Raw genomic sequence first — 26,305 nt, 5'->3', positions numbered from 1 at the left:
TAGACTTTAAAACAAAGGCTATAAAAAAAGACAAAGAAGGACACTGCTGGGAAACAAGCTGCTGGAAAACAAGCAACTAGAAAACAAGCTGCACGTAAATTTTCACGAGCTTAAAATATTATATTCACACTTACTTGCTTAAAATGCACATGCTTGCTTTGTTTTAATGTTTTACCCAGTAGATGACCTATAACACGTATTATGCTAAAGAAAATGTGTGAAGGACAATCCTGAGATTGACCATAAGGGCACGAAGGAGGGAAGATGTTTCCTTAGGATAAAACAATGGATGGTCCTGGAAAGCCAGATCATCCATTAACAGAACTTTGTTCTGGCAAGAAAGCATGCAGCTTAACCCAGGGGAAATATTTGCTATCTCAAGATGTCCCAGAGGCAATAACAGGATAGACTTAGAAATTTTGCATACCCCAAGGAGGGTGATTGTTCCTGGAAGGGATAGGCCTGAAATTAATCAGTTAATCAGCAAGCAGCATTTAGTGCTTAATGCATGGAATATCTAAAGCCCCACCTCTTTGATCCCATTTTTTTCCTGAGCTGCATACTCCTAGTAAGTATGATGTCGACCAGGCTTTCAGCACTCTAGATCCATGAGATCTTGAGTCCCCTGGTCCCATCTTTGCTCTTTACTTTTGTCTCTTTGTTTCTTAAGTCTTGCATCGCCGGTCCTCAGACACAGTCCTGAGCTGCGCTGGATGTAGCAGGATACTACATAATGATCAAATGATCAATCCAAGAAGATATAACAATTGCACCCAGATATGATATGCACCCAGAAAGATACACCTCAATATTTAAGGCAAACATTAATAGACATAAAAGGAGAAATTGACAACACAATAATAGTGGAGGACTTTAGCACCCTACTTAAATCAATGGACAGATAATCCAGACAAAAAACAAATAAGGAAACATAGGCCTTAAATGACACATTAGACCAGATGGACTTTAAAGACATGAAGATCCAAAACCTCTGGGACACAGCAAAAGCAGTTCTAAGAAGGAAAGAAATCATAAAGATTAGAGCAGAAATAAATGAAATAGAGACAAAAAAACAACAGAAAAGATCAATGAAACTAAAAGCTAATTCTTTGAAAAGATAAAATTGATAAACCTTTAGCCAGACTCATAAAGAAAAAAAGGGAGAGGGACCAAATAAAGTCAGAAATGAAAAAGGAGAAGTTATAACTGACACCACAGAAATACAAAAGATCATAAGAGGCTGCTATGAGCAACTATACACCAACAAAATGGACAATCTAGAAGAAATGGACAATTTCGTAGAAAGGTACAATCTCTCAAGACTGAACTAGGAATAAACAGAAAATATGAGCAGACCAATTACCAGTACTTAAAATTGAATTAGTAATTTTAAAACTCCCAACAAACAGAAGTCTGGGACCAGATGACCTCAAGGTGATTCCACCAAACATTTAGAGAAGAGCCAATGCCTATCATTCTGAAGCTATTCCAAAAAATGGCAGAGGAAGAAACACTTTCCAACTCATTCTGTGAGGCCACCATCACTCTGATACAAAAACCAGAGAAAAATATCACAAAAAATGAACATTACAGGCTGATATCACTGATGAATATAGATGCAGAAATCCTCAACAAAATGCTAGCAAACCAACTCCAAAAATATATACACCATGATCAAGGAGGATTTATCCCAGGCATGAAAGAATTTTTCAATATCTACAAAGCAAGCAATGTGATACACCACATTAACAAACTGAAGAATAAAACTCATACAATCATCTCAATAGATGCAGAAAAAGCTTTTGATAAAATTTAACATGGATTTATGATAAAAACTCTCTACAAAGTGGGTACAGAGGGAACATACCTCAACATAATAAAGGCCATATATGACAAACCCAGAGTTAACATCATACTCAATGGTGAAAAGCTGAAAGCATTTCCTCTAAGATCAGGAACAAGACAAGGATGTCCACTTTCACCACTTGTATTCCATATAGTTTTAGAAGTCCTAGCCACAGCATCAGAGAAGAACAAGAAACAAAAGAAATCCAAACTAGAAAAGAAGAAAAACTGTCACTGTTTGCAGATGACATGATACTATACATAGAAAATCCTAAAGATGCTACTAGAAAACTACTAGAGCTCATCAGTGAATTTGGTAAAGTTGCAGGATACAAAATTAATATACAGAAATCAGCTGCATTTCTATATACTAACAAAGAAACATCAGAAAGAGACATTAAGGAAACAATTCCATTTACCATTGCATCAAAAATAATAAATTACCTAGAATAGACCTACCTAAGGAGGCAAGAAACCTGTACGTTGAAACTGTAAGACACTGATGAAAGAAACTGAAGCTGACACAGATGGAAAGATACATTGTGTTCTTGGATTGGGAGAATCAGTATTGTTAAAATGGCCATACTACCTGAGGCAATCTACAGATGCAATGCAATCCCTATCAAATTACCAATGACATTTTTCACAGAACTGAACAAAAGAAAATTTATTTGTATGGAAACAAATGATTCCAAATAGCCAAAACAATCTGGAGAAAGAAGAATGGAACTGGAGGAATCACACTCCTTGACGTCACACCATACTACAAAGCTACAGTAATCAAAACAGTATGATACTGGCTCAAAAAGACACATAATAGGATAGAAAGCCCAGAAATAAACTCACGCACTTATAGTTAATTAAAATATGACAAAGGAGGTAAGAATATGTAATGGAGAACAGATAGTCTCTTCAATAAGTGATGCTGGGAAAACTTGACAGCTACATGTAAAAGAATACAATTAGAATAATCTCTAACACTATATACAAAAATAAACTCTGAATGGAGTAAAGACCTAAATGTAAGACTGGATACTCTAAAAGCTCCAGAAGAAAATACAGACAGAACACTCTTTGATTTAAACTGCAGCAGTATTTTTTCAATCCATCTCATTTCAATCCATTTCAAACCATAAACAAAACTAAAAGACAAACTACAGAATCGGAGAAAATATTTGTTGGTCACAATATCGATGTGACCAACAAAGGATTAATTTCCAAAATACACCCAACAGCTTATACACCTTAACATCAAAAAAACCAAATAAGCCAATCAGAAAATGGGCAGAAGACCTAAAAAGACATTTCTCTAAAGAAGACAACCAGATGGCCAACAGACACATGAAAGATGCTCAATATCACTAATTACTAGAGAAATGCAAATCAAAACCCCAATGAGGTGTCACCTCACACCAGTCAGAACGGCCATCATTAAAAAGTCTACAAATAATAAATGCTCAAGAGGTTGTACGAATCATGGTGATACAATCAGCAAAATTCTAGACTGCGGGAAACTCTACAGGGCAAATAATTTCTTATGTCAACAAATAATTATCACACATACACACAAAATGATGGAAGGGAATACAGAGTAAAAAGAGACTTAGAGACATATCAAACAACTGAAATATATAGTCTTTGTCTGGATTCTGATTTTAATTTAAAAATTATGAAGTAATTAAGCATATCTAAGTATTTGATGATATTAAAGAACTTTTCTTAATTGTTTAGGTTTGATAATGGTATAAGGGTTTTAATTTTACAAAGTCCTCTTTTAGAGATTGAATTGAAACATTTACAGATGAAATAATATATATGTGATTTGTTTCAAAATAATGGGGATAGGGCACTATATTCAGTATCTTGCAATAACCTGTAATGAAAAAGAATATATATATGTATGTATACCTGAATCATTATGCTATATACCAAAAACTAACACAACACTGTAAGTCAACTATACTTAAATTAAAAAACAAAACAAAACCCACAAAATAATGGGGAAAGAGAATTGGGGAATGAGACATGAGGAAAAGTGCATGCAACTGTAGATACAAGACTGAGTATAAGTTGGTAATTTCTGAAGTGAGTGATAGACACCAAGGGATTCATTTATTATACTCTCCACTTCTGCATATATTTGAAATTTTTCCATAATAAAAAGTTTACCTTGAATCTTTATTTTTTATACCAAATATTCTGCTAGATATGATATCCAGATAAATTTCCTAAGAAAAGATACTGTACAAGGAAGGTGGGCAAAAGGTACAAACTTCCAATTATATGATAAATAAGTACTAGGGATGGAACGTACAACATGATGACTATGCAGAGGTAACATTTTTATAGTAAAGTTAAGCAGGTAAATCCTAAGAGTCCTCATCTCAAGAAGAATTTTTTCTTTCTTTCTTTTCTTTTTATTGCATCTACATGAGATGATAGATGTTAGTTGAACCCATCATGGCAATCCTTTCACAATATATATAAGCCAAACCATCATGCTGTTTATCTTAAACGTGTACAGTGATGGATGTCAATTATTTCTCAATAAAACTGGAAAGAGTCCATTCGTGTTCACGTGATATAAATAAACCCCCAGTTTTCAAAGTGGCTGAACAACAAAAACAAGAAGAAAAAGGAAAAGAAAAGATACTGTATAAATATGATAAAGTGGGGTTCCAAAAAAAGCTTCATTACTTACCAGTAGCTCCAAAGGCATCTAGACATTCCAAAGGTTTCCGTTCCTTAGCCAAAGCAGCCAGAGTGCAGAATATTAGCTGCCTAGAAAAAAGTGTAATAATCTGAAATAATCTGTACCATGGCCTCATCATTGTAGATTTTATTTTAAGAATGTAAGAATTGGCGTTCCTACTTACTGTGCAAGCTATTTTGGAAAGAAACCTAATAACATATTCCCTACTTAATAGTACGAGAACTAAGAATTTGTGAAACTAAGCTATGAATCTAATTTGGTTTTACTAACAAGCATTCACTATGAATAATGATTTTATAAATAAAACTTATAATAAATAAATAAAACAAAAGCACCAGCCTGTTCATTTAATTATATAAAGCTGGATCTGTTTTACTCTGAGAAAGAAACTGGTTTGGTAGAAAAATAAAAGAGAGAAAGCAATCATTCTGAGAAAATGTTAAACTAAATCATTTTCATTCTGTACCTATTTTTAAGTTTCAATATACTAGAACATGAAAATTAAGAGATGGTACATTTGTAATGATTTGAAACATCCTATAACCCCTTTTTCCATTTACCTTACCGATTTAGCTTCATTTTGGGATTAAAATAGGAATCTGTTTTCTGAGGTACAGAATAGTTGGGGCAAACTTGTACATCTGTGTCTGCTTCTTTCAAAATTTCATGAGGTGGTTTAGCAGCAGAAGCTAAAATGAAAAAAAAAGACTTCTAATGAAATACAACATAATTCTAAATAACACAATATACATTTTAAAAAACCCTTCTTTATAACATTTCATGTTAATGAAATCAGTTGGGTAGATGTCAAATCTCCAACCCTCACCCCCGAAACTGATCTATTTAGCACTGTCTCTGGAAAAAGTAGTACTCAGTTAATTATTTGGTGAATTAAAGTTTATTAGCTTAAAATCTTAACTGCCTAGCATTATCAATATAACTGTATAATGATATCCACTTAAGAACAATCAACCTAAGATAGCACAAAAGCCTAAAATACCTTTATTACCCATCAAACACTACCTTGTGTTTATATAGGTTGGCTAAATATATTTTATTGCGGTATAAACATTACAGAATTAGTCTCTGGTTATATCCCAGTAGCCAGCACGGATGACTAGGAGTCACTATATTTCCTGAACATGTTTGACTTCAGACAGTTTCTCACAATTATGATTTTAAATGATAATTATATTCAAATGCCTAAAAAGTAATTGAAAAAATTATTCTACATTTAAGATACATTAGAATCATTTAGCTATAAACCCATATGAAATACTGATGTATTTGTGAGTATGCTTTCAGTATTTAAGAAATGAGACATATATAACATGTGTGGGGAAAAATAACTGGGATCCTTTACATTTGGATTTCTTGATAAAATTACAGTCAGAATGTTAACTAAATGGGAATCATATTTCTCTTTCTACAATGCCAAATAATAGTAATCTTTCCCAGTGTTGTGTTATATGTCTCTATACCCACCAAAGTGGAAAGTCATATAGCTCACAAGATCAACCTTTCTCAAACCAGGTTCTGTGAGAAAATTAAGCCCTAGAGATAATTATTTCAGTGACTTTTATTTTTTGAATTCTTAAAAGTACACAGTACCATTCTAGACGTATACAAGAGAATTTATTACATATAACTGATGCCTTAGGGCATGAGGGTTTAATTCTTCTTGAGAAGGAACCGCCTCAGTATTAACAAACAATTAGCAACTAGATATCACTCAGGATAATAAATAGTCACTATATATTAACTCTACCTCCTTTTTCCAGTGTTTTTCAACAATAAGTATGAGGCAGTTATTGGTGCAGGAACCACTGCTGGTAATACAATCCTATAATCTTTCATAAGATACCTAGATTTACTTGAGCATCAGTTGCTTTTTTCTACCCACTTGTTTGTTAAATATAGCCATTAAATTGAGAACAGCTGAATGTTGTGAGGAGCCTCACAGAAAAATAAAACCTGAAGTAACAGATTTGTAGTTCACTAAACGATTTGGTTAAATCACTGTATTTCATCTGCCTGGTATCTGAAAAGAATAATCAGACCATTGTTTAAGAGTTTACTTATTAACATGATAATGAGATTGCTCAACTTACCAGCAGTATACTTGGATTTAGTCTCCCCTTTATTGACATGGCGCCTAACATGTCCTAGCATATCTGTTCTTCGGGTGATAGTTGCTGAACAAATGATACAATGATAATGGGCGCCCATTTTACTGGATATCTATCAGACAAAGGATTTAAGTACATAAATAAGTTACTAAGACAATGAAATAAAAGCGTATTTAAGGTTGTGAATTTAAGTATGTTGGTGTATCGTGAGTTTAACAGTATAGAAAATAGTATTCATTTTGCCATGTAACCTCGGAAGGATCTTTACTTCCTTACCTATATTTATATATACTTTTCAGTCTTACCTTACAATAGGCCACAAGTTTAACGTCTTAGTTTTTTCCATTCATTTTAATCAGCAAACACTGTACTCTATTTTCTATATCAGCACTTACAAATGGGATGATACTAGCAGCAGTGCACTGGTAGATATTTCACAACCGGCTCTCCAGGAAAATAAAGCCCTGATATATAGTGTTTGCAGCTGTCTGTGGTATAAATACAATACCATGGCCAACGCTGAGCGACAACCATGGCATTTCAAGCTCCCAATGTGAAATCACTGAATGTGAATCTGGGAATCATTTAACACCCGCTTTCAAGATTTCTAGAAATTTGAGCTAGATCTAGCATACTACTGAATGTCAGACACATAATGAAAAGACTATTTTTTTTCAAGTAAAAAATTCTCACTTCATAATACCTTATTTAGCTGAGAAAAGAAAGACTCCAATGGCTCGTTTCCTACTTTTGATGCCTTTCATTCTTAGTGCTTCTAACCTCCTATCTACTCGGGATCATACAGCAGGTGGAGAACAGTCAACAACATTGCACAGGGCTCCTTATGGTGCTGTGATTATCATCTTCAAAATATCTTGGATAGACTTAATGAACCAAGCAATATCCTGACTACTGCTAAAGAAATGTTTGGTTTTCCCCCCTGGCACTTAACTCTTTCTAGTGACCCCAAAGGAAAATTAATAATGAGGACTCATTAAGCTAATAGGCATACAGGATAGTGTCACTAAAAAATGTTTTATAACTTGTATTCCCAAAGGTCAAATATACCCTAAAAATAAACACATGTACTTTTAAAAAAAATTACTGAGATTTCAGAAAGATTCTTGATTCTGTCCCCAAATTAAGAGGACAAGCATAGGGAGGATGAGTATGCTAAGATATTTACTAAACCACAGAAATTGAAGGTTCTAAGTCCATGACCAAAATTTATTTTGAAATAAAAAAATTACTTTCTATTTAAATTCTACATTCCAAAATTAGTAAATGAGTTAATTTTCCTTTTGAACAAAGGGGGACAGTTGATCTGACTGAAACTAAAAACTATAAAATGAAAAGTTCAAAACAGTAACTTTTTTTTAATACATTGCTTATTTTTCCTACTATGGTAATCAGAAAGCACTTGTAAACAAAGTCTTAAAGTAAACTTCATTGCCAAATATGCGCATTTTAGTCTGAAAGCAAGTACAAGTTGCACTTTCTTTAAAGACAGCTAGATCTAAAAATAACAAATCTAACATGTGATTACCTGTTCTCCAATAATGTTTGGTTTCACTGGTCGACAAGGTAAGTGACAGATGCACATCCTGTAACCTAGAATGAAGAATTGCTGCTTGTCTTATCACTATTCATTAAATATTCAATTATTATTAAAATTAGCAAATTTTATTTTATAGGAATGATTGGGATTATTCTTGTATTTGTAATGTCATAATTAATTTATTTGAATGAGACTGCCTTAGTTTTATACACTTTTATACACTCTTCCCTGTGAGAAGGAATCCCAAATTATAGTTCTAGTTACTCATTCCTGAGGGCCAGATCTCTACTTCTAATTGCCTATTGAATAACTGGTAACTGGGTCAGCATTTCAAAACCTACTGTTGAGGACTAAATTTATCATTTTGTTTTGAACCACATCTCTTTTTCATTTTTTTTTTAAATTAAAAAAAAATTTTTTGGGGGGGTGAAGCACGGTAATTAGGTTTATTTATTTATTTATTTATTTCAAACTGTGTCATTTTTGTAACTATTATAATTGGTATTTTTTCTAATTTTCATTTATCTAGAGTAGAGAAAGGCTATGATTTTAAATGTTTATCTTATCTCACCACTGTTACAAATCCTATTAACTCTAGTTTTTTTAAGCTATCAGCAGAAAAAAGAGATGTTATCTTCTCTTTTCCTATATTCATACCAATTATTTTACTTTCTTTTTTTACTACATTTATTATGCCTTCAAAAATATGTGTAAAATGGTAGTTGTTCTAATACAAAAGGAAAAATATAACATTAAAACATTGTTCAATAAGTAATGTGCACTTCATGGCCAAGCAGAGCACCCAGTATAGAATGGATGCTTAATCAGTGTTTGCCAAACTAAACTATTTGTGTCGTATCTATTGCCTAGAGAGCTATACAGCTTTATTAATAAACACATTAAACGAGGAGCATTAAATTCCTCATAATTTTAAACTGAAAATATTTGATTATGTTCTCGATAAAATTCCAAAACTGGTATCAAATTTTGAATTTCATTTATATCACTTTTTAGCAAGCACAAAAATACTAACCTTCAAATTCAACTGAGACTTTCCAGTGTAAATTTTGAAGGTGACGATGAAGTTTATGGCTATTACAAGCTCTGAATTTTTCCTTGGGGCACAACGGACAAGCTTGTTTGTTTCCTATTAAAGAAAAAATAACCAATAAAGCATAGAATATACTAGCTATTAAGGCTTAAATTTAGCTACAAAAGAAGGAACAGAGACCCTCTCCTGCCCTTACCCTGCAGACACACACACACTTCTTAGATAATATCGTTAACATTAGGGAAAAGTCATTCCTGCCTCAGCAGGTAGTTAACAATAATTGTTTTAGCACATGGTCAGTGATTGCTCTAAGTCTCTCCTCTCTGTGGCTAGCTGAAATCCTTGTTGCCACTGGGAACAGAGAGGATGAGGAAGTGATCAACTCTATGATATTTCTCCAGCCAAAGAGAGAACATCACTCTGTACTTTGGGCAGGGGAAAAGGCAGCCGTTGTCACACCCCCCAAGGGGCAGAAGCTGGGCAGAGAGCGTAAGTACCTGCTGTGGTATTCCTCTACTCTAGCAGCAACACAAACAGTTAACATGTGGAGCTAGAAAAACGGAAGAAGGCAGTGGAAGGAGTAGATGCGATCCCATATAGTTGCTATTCTGAGACTGGGGTCATGGTTACAACCACTGTATCCTATCACTAAATTTTAAGTTCTTCCTTCTTTATTAGCATATCCTTGAGAAGATTATGGACCATCAAAATAGAAGTCTTATGTAATTAGAAATGTAATGCATCTCAATAAAAAATTTTGATGAATTAAAATCTCAAATCTAGGTTTAAAGCAATTCAAATATACAAAAAAATCAGTAACTCATTTTTAATACAACAAGTACCTTTCACACCTAGCACACGGCAAGTATAGGCATAATTAATTTTTTTAATATACTCTTGCCTACTTCAAAAAACCATGAGGTGGTCTTGAGGATGGAATCCAAGTATTAAGGGTGGCAAAACAGAAGAGAGGAGCTAGGAACACTTGACAACATTGTAAAACTCTGCACCAGCCCTAGATTGCCCACCTTGGGACTTTTACATGAGAGAACATAAGCCTCCATACTATTTAAGGCACTATTCTGGGGGGATTTCTGTTACTCAGTAAAATGTAATTCCTAACTTAGAGAATACACAGTCCTTATATACCCATGAGATGGTAATCTGCTCGAGGAGTTGTGAAATAACTTATTCCCATAGTGCACCTTTGCATACAGAAGGCTACAATTTCCTAAAGAAAAAAAAATTATTTTACCTCTGCTCTGGTTTGGTGGCAATAAACAGGTTTATTGTTACCAAGCTTTTCATGAAAGATTAACAAATAATTAGAAACAGAAAAAAAAAAAAAAACCCTCAAAACATGGAAATACCTGCATCAAGATTATCTGAGTTCAATGAAGAGGCAGAGTCAAAATCTCCTTCAGTTACGAAAGCTAACTTCTCTAGATCAGCAAGCTGCCTTTGAATTGAGATGTGTCTCTCTGAAAAGAAATTTTAAGAGTTAGAAGATTATGCTCTAACAATCTGTATTCCAACTTCGTTTTTATATGATCACATCACACAGGATTTACACTTCTATCTTCTCTAGCACAGTGCCCCAGTAACCAGATGGGAAAAACTGCTGCAATTGTTTATAAAATGACAAGTGTGCCTCAAAAGGCAAAAAGTAACCTCACAGCTTTCAAATTATATCTTATTACTTCAATATAATTCTACAAAAAATGTTTCTATTCTGTACAAAATACTAAAGCTGTGTTTTCTGTCTTCAAAAAAAACTCAATCAGGTGAGAGAGATTAACAAGTTAACTACCAACTATAACACAAGGCAGAAAGAAATGAATACTAGAGGTAAAGGTAACATGATGCAGGCACACAGAGGAAGGAGTAATTAGTTCCAGCAAGTGCCTCTGAGAAGGTCTTCACCTAAGACATGGCATCTGATTGAGACTTAAGGTATGAATACAATTTCAGTAAGTAGAGATTTGGTGTCTGGCCTTATAGACTGAAGTAACCTAATAAGCAAAGTCATGTGGTGTAAAAATATACACCCACATCTGTACCACCTCTGGCTGGAAAGTGGTATGTTTAGGGGATAGAGTCGGTAGAAAAACATGTAGCTGAAAATGTGGTACAAATTATGGAGGCTTAAATTCCATACACGTTAGTTTGGACTTCATTCTTCATGCGATATGAAGTCTTTTCAGGTTTCTGAGGAAATATGACTGAATGCGTTTCAGGAGGGTATCCCTGGTTGTGGTACCAAGGATCAGTAACTGAGAAATTGGTAATGAAAAGGTACAGGAGAACAAAAGGTAAAAAAAGAAGCAAAGAACTTGGGATGTGAGAAGAAAGGGTGAAGATTAAAGAATAACTCTAAGATTTCAAGTTTATATGGTTGAGAATAATGGTACATTAACCAATAAAGGAAGCAAAAGAGAAAAGGGAATTTAGTTTTTCACACAGTGTGTTTAGTTAGTACTCGTATTCATATACTAAAGTCCAGTAGGCAGCAGAATTTTTTTGTGAGGTCAGGAGGGATTCTGAATAGATATAAATCAAAAATACACATTAGGTGGAACTGTGAGCATGAGCAAGAAAGCCTAAGGGAAAAATGTGAAAAGATGAAGAAAAAAGCCAAAACCCAGTCCCAGTCACACATTTTCAGGTTTCTCCATTACATATTCTTCAAACTTCTAAAATTTGAAATTTATGAATTAATCTTTCCAAGATATATTTAATATCTTTCCAAGATATATTCTTGATTAGTGCTGTGGGGGATACATCCCCCAACGCTGCTGAACCACAGCTGATTAATATAAATGGATACAATTTGGAAGTGAGGGATGGAGGGATGTGGGTATTTATGAGATTCTGAGGAAGAAAAATCAGGAGGGTAGATTTAAAAAGGAAAGATAGTAAGGAGAATCAAGATAGTGCAGGAGCCAAGAGAGAAGAGACTGTAAAAGAGAAAGACTCAACACCAGGTGTCAGAAAATAGTTGTAGAGGTCAAGGAAAGACAACTGGACTTAGTATTTAGCAGGTCTCTAGTGACCTTTAAGAAAGAAAGTTCAGTGAGGTGTTTGAGAGTATAAATGGGATTGGAAGGAGAAACAGAGTACAGAAAATCAGTGTCGATTTTTTTTCCCCAAGCTTGGAGGTATAAAAAAGGAGGTGGATGGGACTGTAACTTGCTTTTTCTTTCTTTTTAAGGACAGAGAGACCTGAATACATGTGGCCCAAAGGAAAGGAACATTTACAAAGTGGAGTCTTGAACATGTAAGACCAGGAGATAATACTAATAGGAAAAGACACACAATGAGATAGGAGAAAGTGGATAGACCACAGGGTTCTCTAATATTCACAGTATAATTACATTATACAGTTTAGAAACTTAAGGCTTTTAATTTCTATTCTTGACACTGCCATCTTCCTGCCCATTCCCCTTCAGACTTCACTCCCACCTGCTTCATTTACTCTTCTGCATAGTTTTTGTCCTTGTTTGTCTCCCCCACAAATAAGCAGTAAGAAGGCAAGGGCCTTATTCATCCTTGTATTGGTTAAGTACCTAGTGTAGTAACTTGTACATAGCAGGCACTAAGGTTTTTAAGTAACTTTTAAAAATCATTAGTCTTTTTGGATGCAGTATCACACTGAGCCAATAATTTCAGAGTTCAATTCAGCACTATCAGACCTTCCTGCAAAAACTTACCAAAAGACTCATTTTTATCTTTTTTAAAATGAGAAAAACAAAGAGCAACAAATGCTACTGGTTAACTTCTTATACCAGGCTCTGTTCAAATGACTTATAATGAGATATAATTTCTGTAAACAGGTAAAATTTTTTTCCCATTTGACCAAAAACTTTTAATTGCTAGGTCAGACAGTAAGAATTAGGCAATGAATCCATGTGTACAAACCAACCTATTTAATTTGAAATCATAAAAGCTTTTGGCTTCCATAATTCAAAGATCTGTGTGTGAAACAAGATAACAATGTGCTTATTGAAATCATTCTAACTACCAAGTAATACAAAATAAGAGAAAGGGGCCTGGTAAGTCAGATGAGAAGACTGAAAATCCCGTGGTCCACTACTGAAGAAAACTCTCAGATTCATGACATGCCTCAAGATTCATGACATGCCTATATGCATCTCTGAAATCACTTTCTGGTTCAAGAGAGTAGATGTCAGACAATTTGTACTTAAACCACTCAAACCTTTTTTATAACACACTAATAATCCAGAAGTCAATAGGCAAATCTCTTTCTAAAACAAATGAGTTCAACAAGATGCTAGGAGATTCTTTTAAACCTTCTTTTTCCTCAATTTTCAATTCTATTTCAGATATGCTATCTTCATCTTGCCTAGTTAAGACTAATTTCAAAGGACTGACTAGACTATCTAAAAGTAATTTTTAAAATGTGATCAATGTATGTTTTTAACACATTTCAGATTTCTCAATCACTACATATTTGTCCCAATGATGCATTTTCAAGTTACCCAAACATTACACATTCTTCAAATTACAAACTTGTAAATTTTGGAATATATCAGTAAATCTTCCCAAAGTATGTTTAACATATTCTTGATGGTGGGGAGCTGGAGAAAGCACGCAATCCCTAAAGCTTCTGAATCATTTCTGGTTGATATAAAAAGATCCAATCTAGACATGAGTTAGGGAGGCTACCTTACTCAGGACAGAGTACCTCCTTTCCCCACATTGTAGTTATGGATGAAGAAACAACTGGCCTTACTTTGCACCTGCTAGTACTGATCTTATGTGACGAGGAGGGGCCAACTTGAGGAACGGTAACTTCGTCTTTTCTGTTACCAGTCCTACTCTTAAATCTGCTATAACAATTTATATGTTGTTTTAAGATTGCAAAATAGTTCTACTACACTATCACTATCCAAATATTTTATAACATCAACCTCACAACTGGCCTAGAAGCAGAAAAAACAATGAATTAAGATATTTTGTTATAATTCAGAAAGAGCATAAGGGTCAATTTTTGAACAAATTTTAAAAAGAAGACTCTCTTAGACCTTCTATGTAAAGGTGTTCAGGATTAAGAAAGTGTTACTCATCAATCTTTTAAATTCCTTTATGGTCCCGTAAATCACCACTTACAAAACATGCCAGCAGTCTCAGAAGCACAATAATATGGGCTATTAATTTTCAACAGTCGACTTCTGATGGAAAAACACACAAAACTCAACTGGTATTTATGTCTAAGGGAAGACATCTGTAATTTAGTCGACTCTTTCTTAAACTACTCATTAGCCTCAAATTCTTTCCGGAAGCAAGCTGCTAAAGAAAATGAAATAACGAGGAAAACCCATCGCTTGTGTATGTCGAGTCATAAAAGCTAATTGACAGCAACGGTTTCTAAATCTTGGCAGTTAGAATCTCCTACAGTGAACAGGTTGCTCAGTAACTATATCCTATTTTTAAGGACTCACAGAACCATGGCAGATGGGGCTGGGAGGGAAACTACCAAATTAACTTCTTATTTTTGTACCAGAAAAAGACCCCCTTTAACCAAGAAGCCCTCAACCTCATTAATTCCATCTGCACCCCCCCCCCCCGGCCTCCACATATCCTTCACCGTGAGGTCCCCGAGGTTTGTGAAGTTCCCTTCCCCATCCTGTACCCTTTTACCCGCTGTACGGGTCCCTCCTGCCTCCCCCCATTTCCCTAAACCTGCCTTTCCCCATAAGAACCATCCCAGTGAAGAAGGGCCTCCCCTACTTCCCAGGAAGGCGCACTTTCTCGCTTCTCCTGCGGCAGAAAGATCTGGGCCTCCTGCACTTACTGCTTTCAGCCTCGTCAGGGGCAGAGGCTAGGGACGGGGATAGGGCCGAAGCCTGGGCCAGGGCAGGGGCTGGGGCTGGAGCCGAGTCCAGGGCCGGGGTCGGGGCGGAGGCAGGAGCCGAATCCGGGGCCGGAGCTGGGACCGGAGCCGAGTCCGGGGCCGGGGTCGGGACCTGGACCTGGGCCACCTCCTCCTCCTCCTTCTCCTGGGGCAGCAGCTCCTCCTCCGCCATATTCTCCATAGTTACCGCCTCCGTGCCAGGCCCGCCCCGGGACTAGGAGGGGCTCACGGCAGGGTGAGAGAACTGGCGTGAATGCCCAGAGGGCTGGATCCGAGGACTGGGGAGGCAAATGGGGAGAACGGGATGCGTGCAACAAACAAAAGACGAAGAACCAGTGACCAAATCCTGTCAGCAGAAAAATAAAAACCCAGAGGCGGCGATTCCCGTTCTCATCCGCTTCCTTTCCCCCGAGGCGTTACGACGCCAGCACAGACTGCGCAGGAGCGTGCTGGGGACGGCGTCCAATGAGGTCAGAGAGTTCTGTTTCCACGGTGCGTCTCCGTTCCAGCCGTCCGCCCCCCGAACCCAACCATAACTACAATACCCAGGGTGCACCGCGCCGTCTGGGCGGAGCCCCGGTTCCAAGTCCCTCGAGGAAGTGAATGCAAAGCTAAACAAACGCTCCTTAGTGTTCGAGGGGTAACCTGCGTCCGAGCGCAGAACTACATTTCCCAGCGGGCATCGGGTTCGGGGTCCCTTTTCCTTGGCCTGGGCTTCCCAAGTCGCCACCGCCGCCCGCGCTGGTAAGTAAGTTAGGGGGCTGGGGGGCTCATTGGCGTTTTGCTGGGCAGCTTCCCCGCCTCACTTCGGAAGCCTAGCGGGCAGGAGGCGTGACGGACGAAGGAATCCGGGGCCCCTCGAGCCTGGGCGGGGCGACTCTGTGGGCGGACCTAGGGTTGACCCTGCTCGGAAAGGGTGTGGTTCTGGCCTGGCCCTGCGTCTGGGGCAGCCCTGCTCCCGGGGTAGGGTCTTGTCTGTACCTGCCCCGCCAGTGGGTGTTTTGCGAGCCGCGGCCGTGCTCGCCTGGCAGTCAGGTGGACTTGGAGTTGGGGTCTGCTCTTCATCTCCCACCTTCACCCACACCGTGACCGGAACACTCTCTTCCTTTTGTTTTTATTTTTGCTCTGACCTACATATTCCCAGTAGCAGCGCTACGCTGTAGTTGTAAGAGTTCTGTGGTTACGGATTTTTTTACGGGGGGGAGGGTGCCCTACGCTTGTATTTAGGCTTTTAATACCCAGAACTCTGAGTGTGTTGAGCTTCGGGGCACTCGACTGATGCGATTCACATCCCTCAGGGCATGTGCCGGTGAGTCCCCCTGGTCCCGTACCTCTCTTCCCTTTGCTCTCTAAGCCTGCTTAAACTTGCTTAAGCCTCACTCCTTCCAGCCCACTGGGGTAGACAAGGGGAAGACGAGTTTTCTGGCTGCTCTGCTTGGGACTTTCTGAATATTACAGGCGACATGGAGGAGAGGGAAGCTCCTTTTAGTCTCAGGTACGAGACTCACACTTCCAGTTGGGTTTCCTAGTTAATAAAGCTGACACTTAATACCTAACTCATTGGTCTGTTTCCTACTTGTACGCAGGGGAGAGCATGTGTGGCAGTTTGAAACTCAAACAGGAATTTGGTCCTCCCTCCAGCGCCCCCCAGCCCCCCCAGTAGTTAGAAAGTATATTTGGAGGATTTATCCCCCTTCTCCCCAGTTTAATGGAAATACAGTTTATCCCCTGGAAGCTTTCGTGAATTAAAGTTTTCAAGCCTTTGTAGTGGCCCCATCTCCAACTTTTAACTAGTATTCTTGGATGTATACTGCCTCACTGCTCTTAACAGTTAATTAAAAATGGGATTATAACACAGTATAATTTACAGACATGAGTCTGTAAATGAGACATGTGGCTAACTATATTTGTGCATCAGCCAAGAATCACTGATTTTTTTTTCTGAAAGACTAGATGGTTAATTGAGAGCTTTGTTCTGTATGTCAGTCTTACTAATACCACCTGGAAACCAGAGAAAAGAGTTAGATTTTAGCCTGTGCGTTCTGTTGGAATTTTAATAAGAACTTCTAAGCATGGTCCCTGCTCTTGAGATCTCTTAAAGAAGGGGGTCTTCAAAGAAGTTTGAGGAATTATATTAAGTGCGTGTATTACTCATCTGTTGCTGCCTGAGTTATCTCAAAACTTACTGGCTTAAGACAACAAAAACATTTATCACCTCACAGTTTCTATGGGTCAGGAATTCAGAAATAGCCTTCTTGGGGTACTTGGCTCTAGGTGTCAGGAGGTGGCAGCGAAGATGCCTGCCACTTGCTGCACGTGAAGGCTTGATTAGGGCTGCAGGATCAGCTTCGAAGGGGGCTCACTCACATGCTTGGAAGTTGATTCTTTTTTGGCAAGAGGTCTCAGTTCTTCCTTGGTGGGCTTCTCCTTGGGTTACTTGTATGTCCTCATGACATGGTGTCTGGTTTTCCTTAGAGTGAATAATTCCAGACAGAGAAAGGCAGAAGCCACAATGTCTTGTTGACCGAGCCACATACCATCATATAGTAATATCCTAGTGGTTACCCAGGTCAGCTTTATCATGAGAGGGGACTACATATGCTGTAATTACCGGGCAACAGGGATTATCAGGATCCAGGAGTCATTTTGTAGGCTGGCCAATACGGGCAGTCTCCCTTCATTTAGTTTGTATTTTCATTTCCATATATTAGTATGAATTTCACACCAATATAAATATAAAACATTTGTCATAGGAAACGTAGAGGTGTTTTTCCTCAGACAATCCACTATCTGCAGAGTTTTTTCCAGGTTGTTTCATGGGCAGCAGATTTAAATTAGTGTTCTTTGTGTTCAAAGTAACATCATACTAACATGAATGGGTTTAAATTGTAACATAACCAGTTTGTTGGCTCTAAACAGTTCATTTCATGGAGGTTGTTGTTTTCTCTTGTACCTTTTCCCCCCATGAAATGGAATCCTTGAAACAGGAAAGGGAAATGAAGATTATTGCTCTACTCTGGAAGCTCCACTGAATTCAATTATTGCCATAAATTATTTTAAAAAGCAAAGTTTCTGGGTAATTTAGAATCTGTGCTTAGAATTCTATTGGGCTGTTCTTTTATTAATTTTTATTATTAGATTCTCCATTAGTTTCAGAATTTTTCTTCTTTCTCCTATAGTCATCAGAACATTCTGAAAGTTTTATCTAGTATAATTCATCATTCTCTTATACAATTTCACTTTACTGTCATGATTCATCAGGAGTGATTGCAGTTGCTTGGTTTCTAGCCTTTGTTATGGCCAGAGTCTCAATACGTGTCCTACCAGCAAGAAACTCTCCTTCGGGCTTTGCCTCTGGACTGCTTTTGTATCTTTCTGCCCCCAGGACCTACTGATGTTCCCAGTGTCTGGCCTCTACATTCCAGCACTATCTTCAGAGTGTTTATGGCCATAGGGAATGACTGTGTCTGTCTTATTTATTTGGTTAGTTATTTGGTCAGCAACTAACATAATAGACTTGATCCAGAGCAAGACTGGAAGAATGAGACTGGGATGGGAAGTGGACGGAGGGACTGCAGTGAGTAAGAGTTGAAAGTGGCTCGGAATGAACAGTGTATATTCTGGGGAAGAAAAATTCATTCATTCACTCAGCAGGCATTTATGAACACCTCCTAAGTTTTTAACACAGCATACTCTTCAAGAAGCTCAGGGTCTAGTAAAAAGACCACCTCATAAGTCAGTATTTTTTTAGATTCTACTGTGAATTACCCTGTGCAAGGTATTTTTACATCCATTGTTTAGAGTTCTTTAAAAATTCTCTGGGATGGGTTATCTCTATTTTACATACAATGAAAGTAAAGCTCAAAAAAAAAAATGTATGTGATTTGCCAAAAGTCACTCCGTGAGGGACAGAGAATGTGTTAGGAGAACGAAGATCTATGACTAATGGGTTTTGAGGTGTAGGTGGGGCAAAATAGTCATCCTGCAGGCCGTTGAAAATGGTGATCTGATGCTTAGAGAAGTCAGGGCTAAAGGCATGGTTTTGAGAGTCCTTTCTAAGAAGGTGATAGGTGAAGCTGGAGGAGAGGAACAGTTCATCACGTGGGAGAATATAAGTGAAATAAAGTGGAACAGTGAGAAAAGCCTGTCACTTTGAGAATGAATAGAAAATGGAAATCGTTTTATAAAACTCCAGTCTTGGTGTAAATGAAGAAAGAATAATATCTAATGTTTTGTTGTTGTGGTAAAAATTAAAAAAAACCCACATAATTTATTTTTAATGTTTGTATTAGCTTTTCAAAATGTCTAACAAAGACTCTTGTGGAAAAAAGGAGAAGTCTTGGAGAAAAGACACCACCTCATCGCCTAATGTTGATAAAGTAAGAATTTTGATTTAAAGACACCCTTTTTTATAGTTTATTTTTGTGTAATAAAAAATATGCCTCCGTTTTAAAATGAGATATGTAAATATTTTCTTCTTTTCTGACCCAAAAGAAATAATTTGTTTTTCTCATTTTTTACTTGCATTGTTTTATTTATTCCTCACAACTCTTTGAGGTAGGTACTATCATTATCCCAGTTACACAAATGAGGAAACAGAGACTTGGCAGTGTCCTTTGCTGGTTCCTCCTCATCTTTTTTTCCCCCCACTTTAAAAAAATATATATATTGAAGTATAGCTGATTTACAATGTTGTGTTAGTTTCACACGTACAGCAAAGTGACTCAGTTCTATTTGTGTGTATGTATACACATTGTATATATGTGTATACACATGTGTATATATGTGTATACACACACACACATAAGGAGTAGAGAAAGCTTCCTGTTGTGCCAACTAGCCAGGCACATTCCTGCCTCAGAGGCTTTGTCCCTTTGAATTGAAAACTCTTTCCCTAGATACTCACTTGGTTTGTTCCTTTGTTTCTTTAGGTCTTCATTCAAATGTCAGCTTACCAGAGGGACCTTTTCTCACTACTCTGTTTTAAATTATAACTGCCTCACCCCTGCCTCCCAGCTCTTCCTGACCTTTTCTCTGCTTTATTTTTTCCCATAGCATTATCTGACACACTAAATGTATTAGTTGCTTATTTGTAAATTCCTGCACTAGATTCTAACTTTAATGAGGGCAGGGACTTTTATTGTTTTTTTGTTCATCTGACCCCTCTGTTGACATGATAGATGATACTCAAAATGTACTTGACCTGGGGCTCTTAAACTCAAGATCCAGTGAAAAATAACTGGATATATGGCTTTACTTTGTAGAAGACTGAATTCTACCATGGCAGCGCCACCTCCCACTCTCCTTAGCTGAGCTGTCAGCGGCCTTCTGCTAGAGCACCTATGCCCATCTCATCTCTAATTCAGGAGTACTCAGATCTCTGATTTCTAGTTGACTTTCCCTTCTAGTTGAGTTTCTCTTCCTCTTCCCAAAATTTGAGTGCCTTTGAACATTTGAACCTTGGAAGTTGATTATTAATGTAGAAGGAATGTGGATTTATAACAACAATGTTGTCTTATACTGTGCTTCATTTTGTGCTTTTCTTTCCTTTTTTCCAAATGCCATTCTTAGGATAAGAAGGAGGAAGAAATCTCAGCAAGTTCTGCTAGTTCAGCTTGCACTGTAAGATCCACTTCATCAGAGAAGAGAAAATTGGTAAGTGTTTAGACACTGTGACTAACTCTAAAAATTATTTATTAAAGTTTTAATGTGCAACTAGAAAGTTTATGATATAAATTCCCCTACTGGTTTTCTATTAATTTTTTCTTTATATTATATTTACTTTTTGATTACCAACAGAAAGAAAACCAGTTGGTTTTTTCTTTCTGCTACTCACTGAAAAGCATTTATAAAGTTCCCTATTTCTGTGTGCTGATAGACCCTATCATGTGGGATTAGACAACGTGGATGTAAATCTAGACAGTTTTTAAGTCTTTTTCCATATATGGTTATATTTGTCTTTACAATTTCCTTTTCAGTTTGCCAAGGCAGCATAGTGTTTGCATTTTCTGATTCAGAAATTGAGATCCAGAAAGTGAAGTGATTTGTCAAAGGACTAAAAATTGTGTACAGCAACAGAGCCAAGTCCAGAGTTCTTTCCACTCTCTCACAAATAATAAAAAACAATGACAGCAGACTAAACATATTAAGCTAGTGCGTGGGTGGTTGGAGAAGTACTCACCACATTCAGGTGGGAGTTAAGTGTGCATCCAGATTGCTGCGCAATTGTGGGTAAAAAGAGAAAGTAGGAGGGTGCCAAGATGGTGGAGTGGAAAGACGCTCTTAGCTCACCCTCTGCCATGAATACACCAAGAGAGACCGCCACAGACCCACCCATTCTCTCAGAACACCTGCTGAACTTTGACAGAACATCCCCTACTTCAAAAGACAAAATTCCTCACAAAATCTATGAGGAGAGATAAGAAAAGAAGAAAAAGGAAATTAATGCAGGACCTGTCCTGGGAGGGAGGGAGTGGCAAAGGAGGAACAGCGCTCCCCTAGGACGGCCCCTCTGCAACAGAGTCAGAGGGGAACCTCCGAGGCTTAGAGGACTTCACAGCAGCTGCTTGACCATCAGAACTGAGAAACCAGCACAAAGGGTCCCTGCGACCCCCAGCCCCAGAAGCGAACCGGGGGGGGGTGGGCCAGGCCGGGCTGCCTGAGAGAACAGAGGGCTGTGGCCACCTGTGTAGAGGCAGCCTTAGGGGGCTGGAGTGTGTTGTAGGCTGTGGCTGGGAGTGTATACAGAACAGAACAGCCTGGGTCCCCCATAAAAGAAGAAGCAACACTACTGGTGCACATTGAGGGGAGGGGCACAACACAGATGGACCATAGCCACTGTCTCCACTGGCCTGTGACACCATTGCTGGAATGTTCTCACAAGAAGAGAGGTGGGGCTCAGCCATAGCCACCATATCCCCTGGTGCATGGCTCCAGGCGGAGGTAGGGTTGAAACCTGAATCCTTACCCAGGGGCTCCACAGCTTCGTAGGTGGGGCTGAGATTGGTTTACAGCCCCAGACAGAGGGGACTGATTTGCTCTGCAGGTGCCTTTGTGGGCCTGCACCTCTAAGACAGTCAAGCAAGGAGCAGCGGAGTTCTGGCACACAGTGGGGGTGAGTGCAGGTGCAGAGTTTTCAGTGGACCTGCATACCTTAGCAGACACAGCGCTGAGGATGGCTTCACTGGGGAATTCTACCAAATATACAAAGAAGAACGCATACTGATCCTTCTCAGACTCTTCCAAAAGATTGAAAAGGAGGGAATGCTCCCAAACTCACTCTGTGAAGCCACCATCATCCTGATACCAAAACCAAAGACACTGCCAAAAAAGAAATTACAAGCCAATATCATTGATGAACATAGATGCAAACATACAGAAATCAGTTGCATTTCTTTATACTAACAATGAAGCAGCAAGAAAAAGTAAAGATACACTCCCTTTTAAAATTGCATCCAAAACAATAAAATACTTAGGAATAAATCGGACCAAGGAGGTGAAAGATTTATACATGGAGAACTACAAAATATTGATTAAGGAAATTAAAGATGACTTAAGGAAATGGAAAGATATTTTATGCTCTTGGATTAGAAGAATCAAAATTGTTAAAATGGCCATTCTGCCCAAGGCAACCTACAGATTTAATATGATCCCTATCAAATTACTCATGACATTTTTCAGAGAACTAGAAAAATAATCCTAAAATTTAGATGGAATCACAAAAGACCCAGACTTGCGAAAGCAATATTGAAGAAAAAGAACAAAGCTGCAGGAATAACCCTCCCAGACTTCAGACAATACTGCAGAGCTACAGTAATCAGAACAGTGTGGTATTGGCACAGAAAGAGACATACGGATCAATGGAACAGAACAGAGATTCCAGAAATAAACCCACACACCAATGGTAAACTTACCCTCCACAAAGGAGGAAGTAATATACACTGGAGAAAAGACAGTCTCTTCAGCAAATGTGTTGGGAAAACTGGACAGCAGCATGTAAATCAGTGAAGTTAGAACACTCCCTCACACCAGACACAAAATCACCTCAAAATGGCTTAAAGACTTAAATATAAGACAAGACAATATAAATTTCCTGGAGGAAAACATAGGCAAAACATTCTCTAACATAAATCTTAGCAATGTTCTCCTAGGGCAGTCTACCCAGGCAATAGAAATGGAAGCAAAAGTTAACAAATGGGACCTAATTAAACTTACATGCTTTGTTGCACAGCAAAGGAAGCTGTAAGTAAAACAAAATGACAACCTATGGAATGGGAGAAAATATTTGCAAATGGTGCGACTGACAGAGGTTTAATTTCCAGAATATATAAACAGCTCATAAAACTTAATAACAAAAAACCAAACAACCCAAGCCAGGAATGAGCAGAAGACCTAAACAGGCAATTCTCCAATGAAGACATACAAATGGCCAATAGACGCATGAAAAAATGCTTAGTATGGCTAAGTATCAGAGAAATGCAAATCAAAACTACAATGAGGTATCACCTCACACCAGTCAGAACGGCCATCATTCAAAAGTCTACAAATGATAAATGCCAGAGAGGGTGTGGAGAAAAGGGAACCCTCTTACACTGCTGGTGGGAATGTAGTTTGGTGCAGCCATTATGGAGCACAGTATGGAGATTCCTCAAAAAACTAAAAATACACGTAGCATATGATCCAGCAATCCCACTCCTGGGCATATATCTGGAGGGAACGCTAATTCGAAAAGACATGCACCCCAATGTTCATAGCAGCACTGTTTACAATAGCCAAGACATGGAAGCAACCTAAATGTCCATCAACAGATGACTGGATAAAGAAGTTGTAGTGTATTTATACAGTGGAATACTACTCAGCCATAAAAAGAATGAAATCATGCCATTTGCAGCAATATAGATGGACCTGGAGATCATCATTCTAAGTCAGGTAAGCCAGAAAGAAAGAAAAATACCGTATGATATTACTCATATGTGGAATCTAAAAAGAAAAGGACATTGTAAACTCATCTATAAAACAGAAACAGACTCGTAGACATGGTAAACTGTCTTACGATTATCAGGGGAAAGAGGGTGGGAAGGGATAAATTTGGGAGTTTTGAGATTTGCAGATGTTAACCACTATATATAAAAATAGACTTAAAAAATTTCTTCTGTATGAAAATGAATATATATATGTGCATATATACATGACTGGGACATTATGCTGTGCACCAGAAATTGGCACATTGTAACTGACTGTACTTCAATTAAAAAAAACAAGTAGTTGTAAAAGTTCCATGAATGCAGAATTGTGTCTTTAAGAATTTGTTTTGCTATAATGAAACTATTTCCATTTATTTTTGCTATATTATTAGCCTTCTTAAAATACTGATTTCCTTGTATTTCTCCTCAGTTGAAAAATCCTCACTTACTTAGTTTATCCCTCAAGCTCCTCTTAAATTTGGTCACACCTAACTATCTAGTTTTCTTTTTTCTTCCTCAAAACAGTCCTTCTGCTTCTCGCTAGGCTGGTTTATTTTCTCTCTGCTGAATTTGCCCTAGTCATCTTCAGCTTCTTAGAATGACTTTGTCTTTTACCAATTAAACCTATTTTCAATCTGTATTCAATCTTTAGCATAGATTTTGTCTACCTCTTTTCCTAGGTGTGGTCCAGCTTTTTGGTGGTTGGTGTTTTTATAACTTGCTGTCTGTGGTCCTGCTTTGATGCTTACGGCCTTTCCATTAGGTCCTGTCCTTCTACTTCTTTCTCTTTATCTTTCACTGTACTCTAAGCTCTTTGGGACAGAGACTGTATCCGTATAAGAGAGATGTTATTTCTTGTGCCTAGCTCTGTATCTCCAGTACATAGAGAGGCAGGGAGGCACAGGAAAGAGAGGGCAGACAGCTGGTTTCAGATCATGGCCCTGCTCCTGACCTGCTCTGGGACATTGAGGAAGATGCTTTGACCTGGGTACTTTATCTGTAAAATGAGGTTGATAATAATGTCTGTCTTACAAGAATATTAGGAGGATTAAGTAAATTATTGTGTCACCTTATTCACTAACACATACATATGGAAAAACATTGTCCCCCAGGCTCCTTCCCCTGTAACCATAGTAAGGTGCACAATTTACATTTCCTCAATGATACCTTTTTTCTTTCAGAAATCAGACCATACAGATATTCTATACTGTAATATAAAAAGAAGACAAGAACTGAAAAGGTAAATTCTCCCTTATTCTTTATATATACCTTTTCACTTTTTTAGCTTACAATTATGAGACTAAAATATTTAGATTTGCAAAATCCTTTATTCTGATTTATACTGTTTTGTATCCAGATATTTATAGCTATATCACAGATTATGATTATTTAATTTTCTTAATATTTTTATAAATTTAAGAAAAAGTTGAGTGAAATAAAAAGTCTACCAGAATTTTATACTATGTTAAAAAATCACTTTCAAATAAAATGTAAATTTTTACCTCAAGTGATCTGATTTTGACACACCCTTATAAGATACATAACTTCATTACATATAGTAATGAAAGAGGTTATGAAGCTGATTTAGAAATTTTGAATAAACCGTCTTTATACATTACTCATGAAGAGAATATATAGCTTACTGAATTGATACGGCTCTAAAACCATGTTAATTAAACAGGTTGTGGGTACAACTTGGAGAACTTGGGGAATAGTGGTAGGAATAATGGATTTTAGGTCTCCTTCATTTTCTGTGTTCTTTGGATAAAAATTTCAGAGAATTTTATGGGGCAGGAATTTCTTGCCGCTAATATGGGTAAATAAGTATAAAAAGTACAATGTATGATAAAAGTTGGTAAGATTAACATTTCTCTGAATATAAGGAGCTATGAGAAAACAATTAAAATGGCATTAAATATATAGATAAAAATTCTGCTTCCCAGACAAGCTCAGTTAATGTTTGCCAAAAACAGAAAATCCAATTGGCCTCGGACTCTTCAGTTTTTCTTTTGAATCATCTCCTATTTTTTTGTGACACTTTGTATTTATATTGTTATGTGTTGAAGTATATTCTGTCACAAATTTCATGTTATATTGACTATTACTTTCTAAATTTTTCAGATTTTTTAATGCCTTTTATACTAGTATCCATTTATTTTATTTTATTTTAA

At 37.5% G+C, this 26,305-nt stretch overlaps 2 protein-coding genes across 5 annotated transcripts in view; one reads left to right on the top strand and one right to left on the bottom strand.

Moving 5' to 3' along the window:
* Window positions 1–15,613, bottom strand: part of TRMT1L (tRNA methyltransferase 1 like) — a 29,857-nt gene extending 14,244 nt beyond the window's left edge. The window contains exons 1-7 of the mRNA XM_010992087.3: window positions 15,112–15,613; window positions 10,667–10,777; window positions 9,279–9,392; window positions 8,234–8,298; window positions 6,670–6,799; window positions 5,124–5,247; window positions 4,547–4,626 (exon numbers count right to left, since the gene is read on the bottom strand). Of these exons, the coding sequence (XP_010990389.3) occupies window positions 4,547–4,626; window positions 5,124–5,247; window positions 6,670–6,799; window positions 8,234–8,298; window positions 9,279–9,392; window positions 10,667–10,777; window positions 15,112–15,352 (865 nt within the window). The 5' untranslated portion in view covers window positions 15,353–15,613. The remainder of the gene's footprint in view (window positions 1–4,546; window positions 4,627–5,123; window positions 5,248–6,669; window positions 6,800–8,233; window positions 8,299–9,278; window positions 9,393–10,666; window positions 10,778–15,111) is intronic.
* Window positions 15,614–15,783: 170 nt separating this feature from the next.
* SWT1 (SWT1 RNA endoribonuclease homolog) overlaps window positions 15,784–26,305 on the top strand; it is an 82,672-nt gene continuing 72,150 nt past the window's right edge. For 3 of the 4 annotated variants that reach the window (XR_004132186.2, XM_031438563.2, XM_064477199.1), the window contains exons 1-4: window positions 15,784–15,915; window positions 19,464–19,550; window positions 20,743–20,826; window positions 25,316–25,374. Coding sequence is in view for 3 of the 4 variants with exons in the window: in XM_031438563.2 (XP_031294423.1) it covers window positions 19,473–19,550; window positions 20,743–20,826; window positions 25,316–25,374 (221 nt within the window). In the remaining variant the exon portion in view is untranslated. The remainder of the gene's footprint in view (window positions 15,916–19,463; window positions 19,551–20,742; window positions 20,827–25,315; window positions 25,375–26,305) is intronic. The other variant, XM_010992090.3, reaches the window with a different exon arrangement.

This window comes from Camelus dromedarius, chromosome 21 (assembly GCF_036321535.1).
Source record: "Camelus dromedarius isolate mCamDro1 chromosome 21, mCamDro1.pat, whole genome shotgun sequence".
In the NCBI taxonomy this organism is placed as follows: domain Eukaryota; kingdom Metazoa; phylum Chordata; class Mammalia; order Artiodactyla; family Camelidae; genus Camelus; species Camelus dromedarius.
This window is presented reverse-complemented; position numbering and strand designations above follow the sequence as displayed.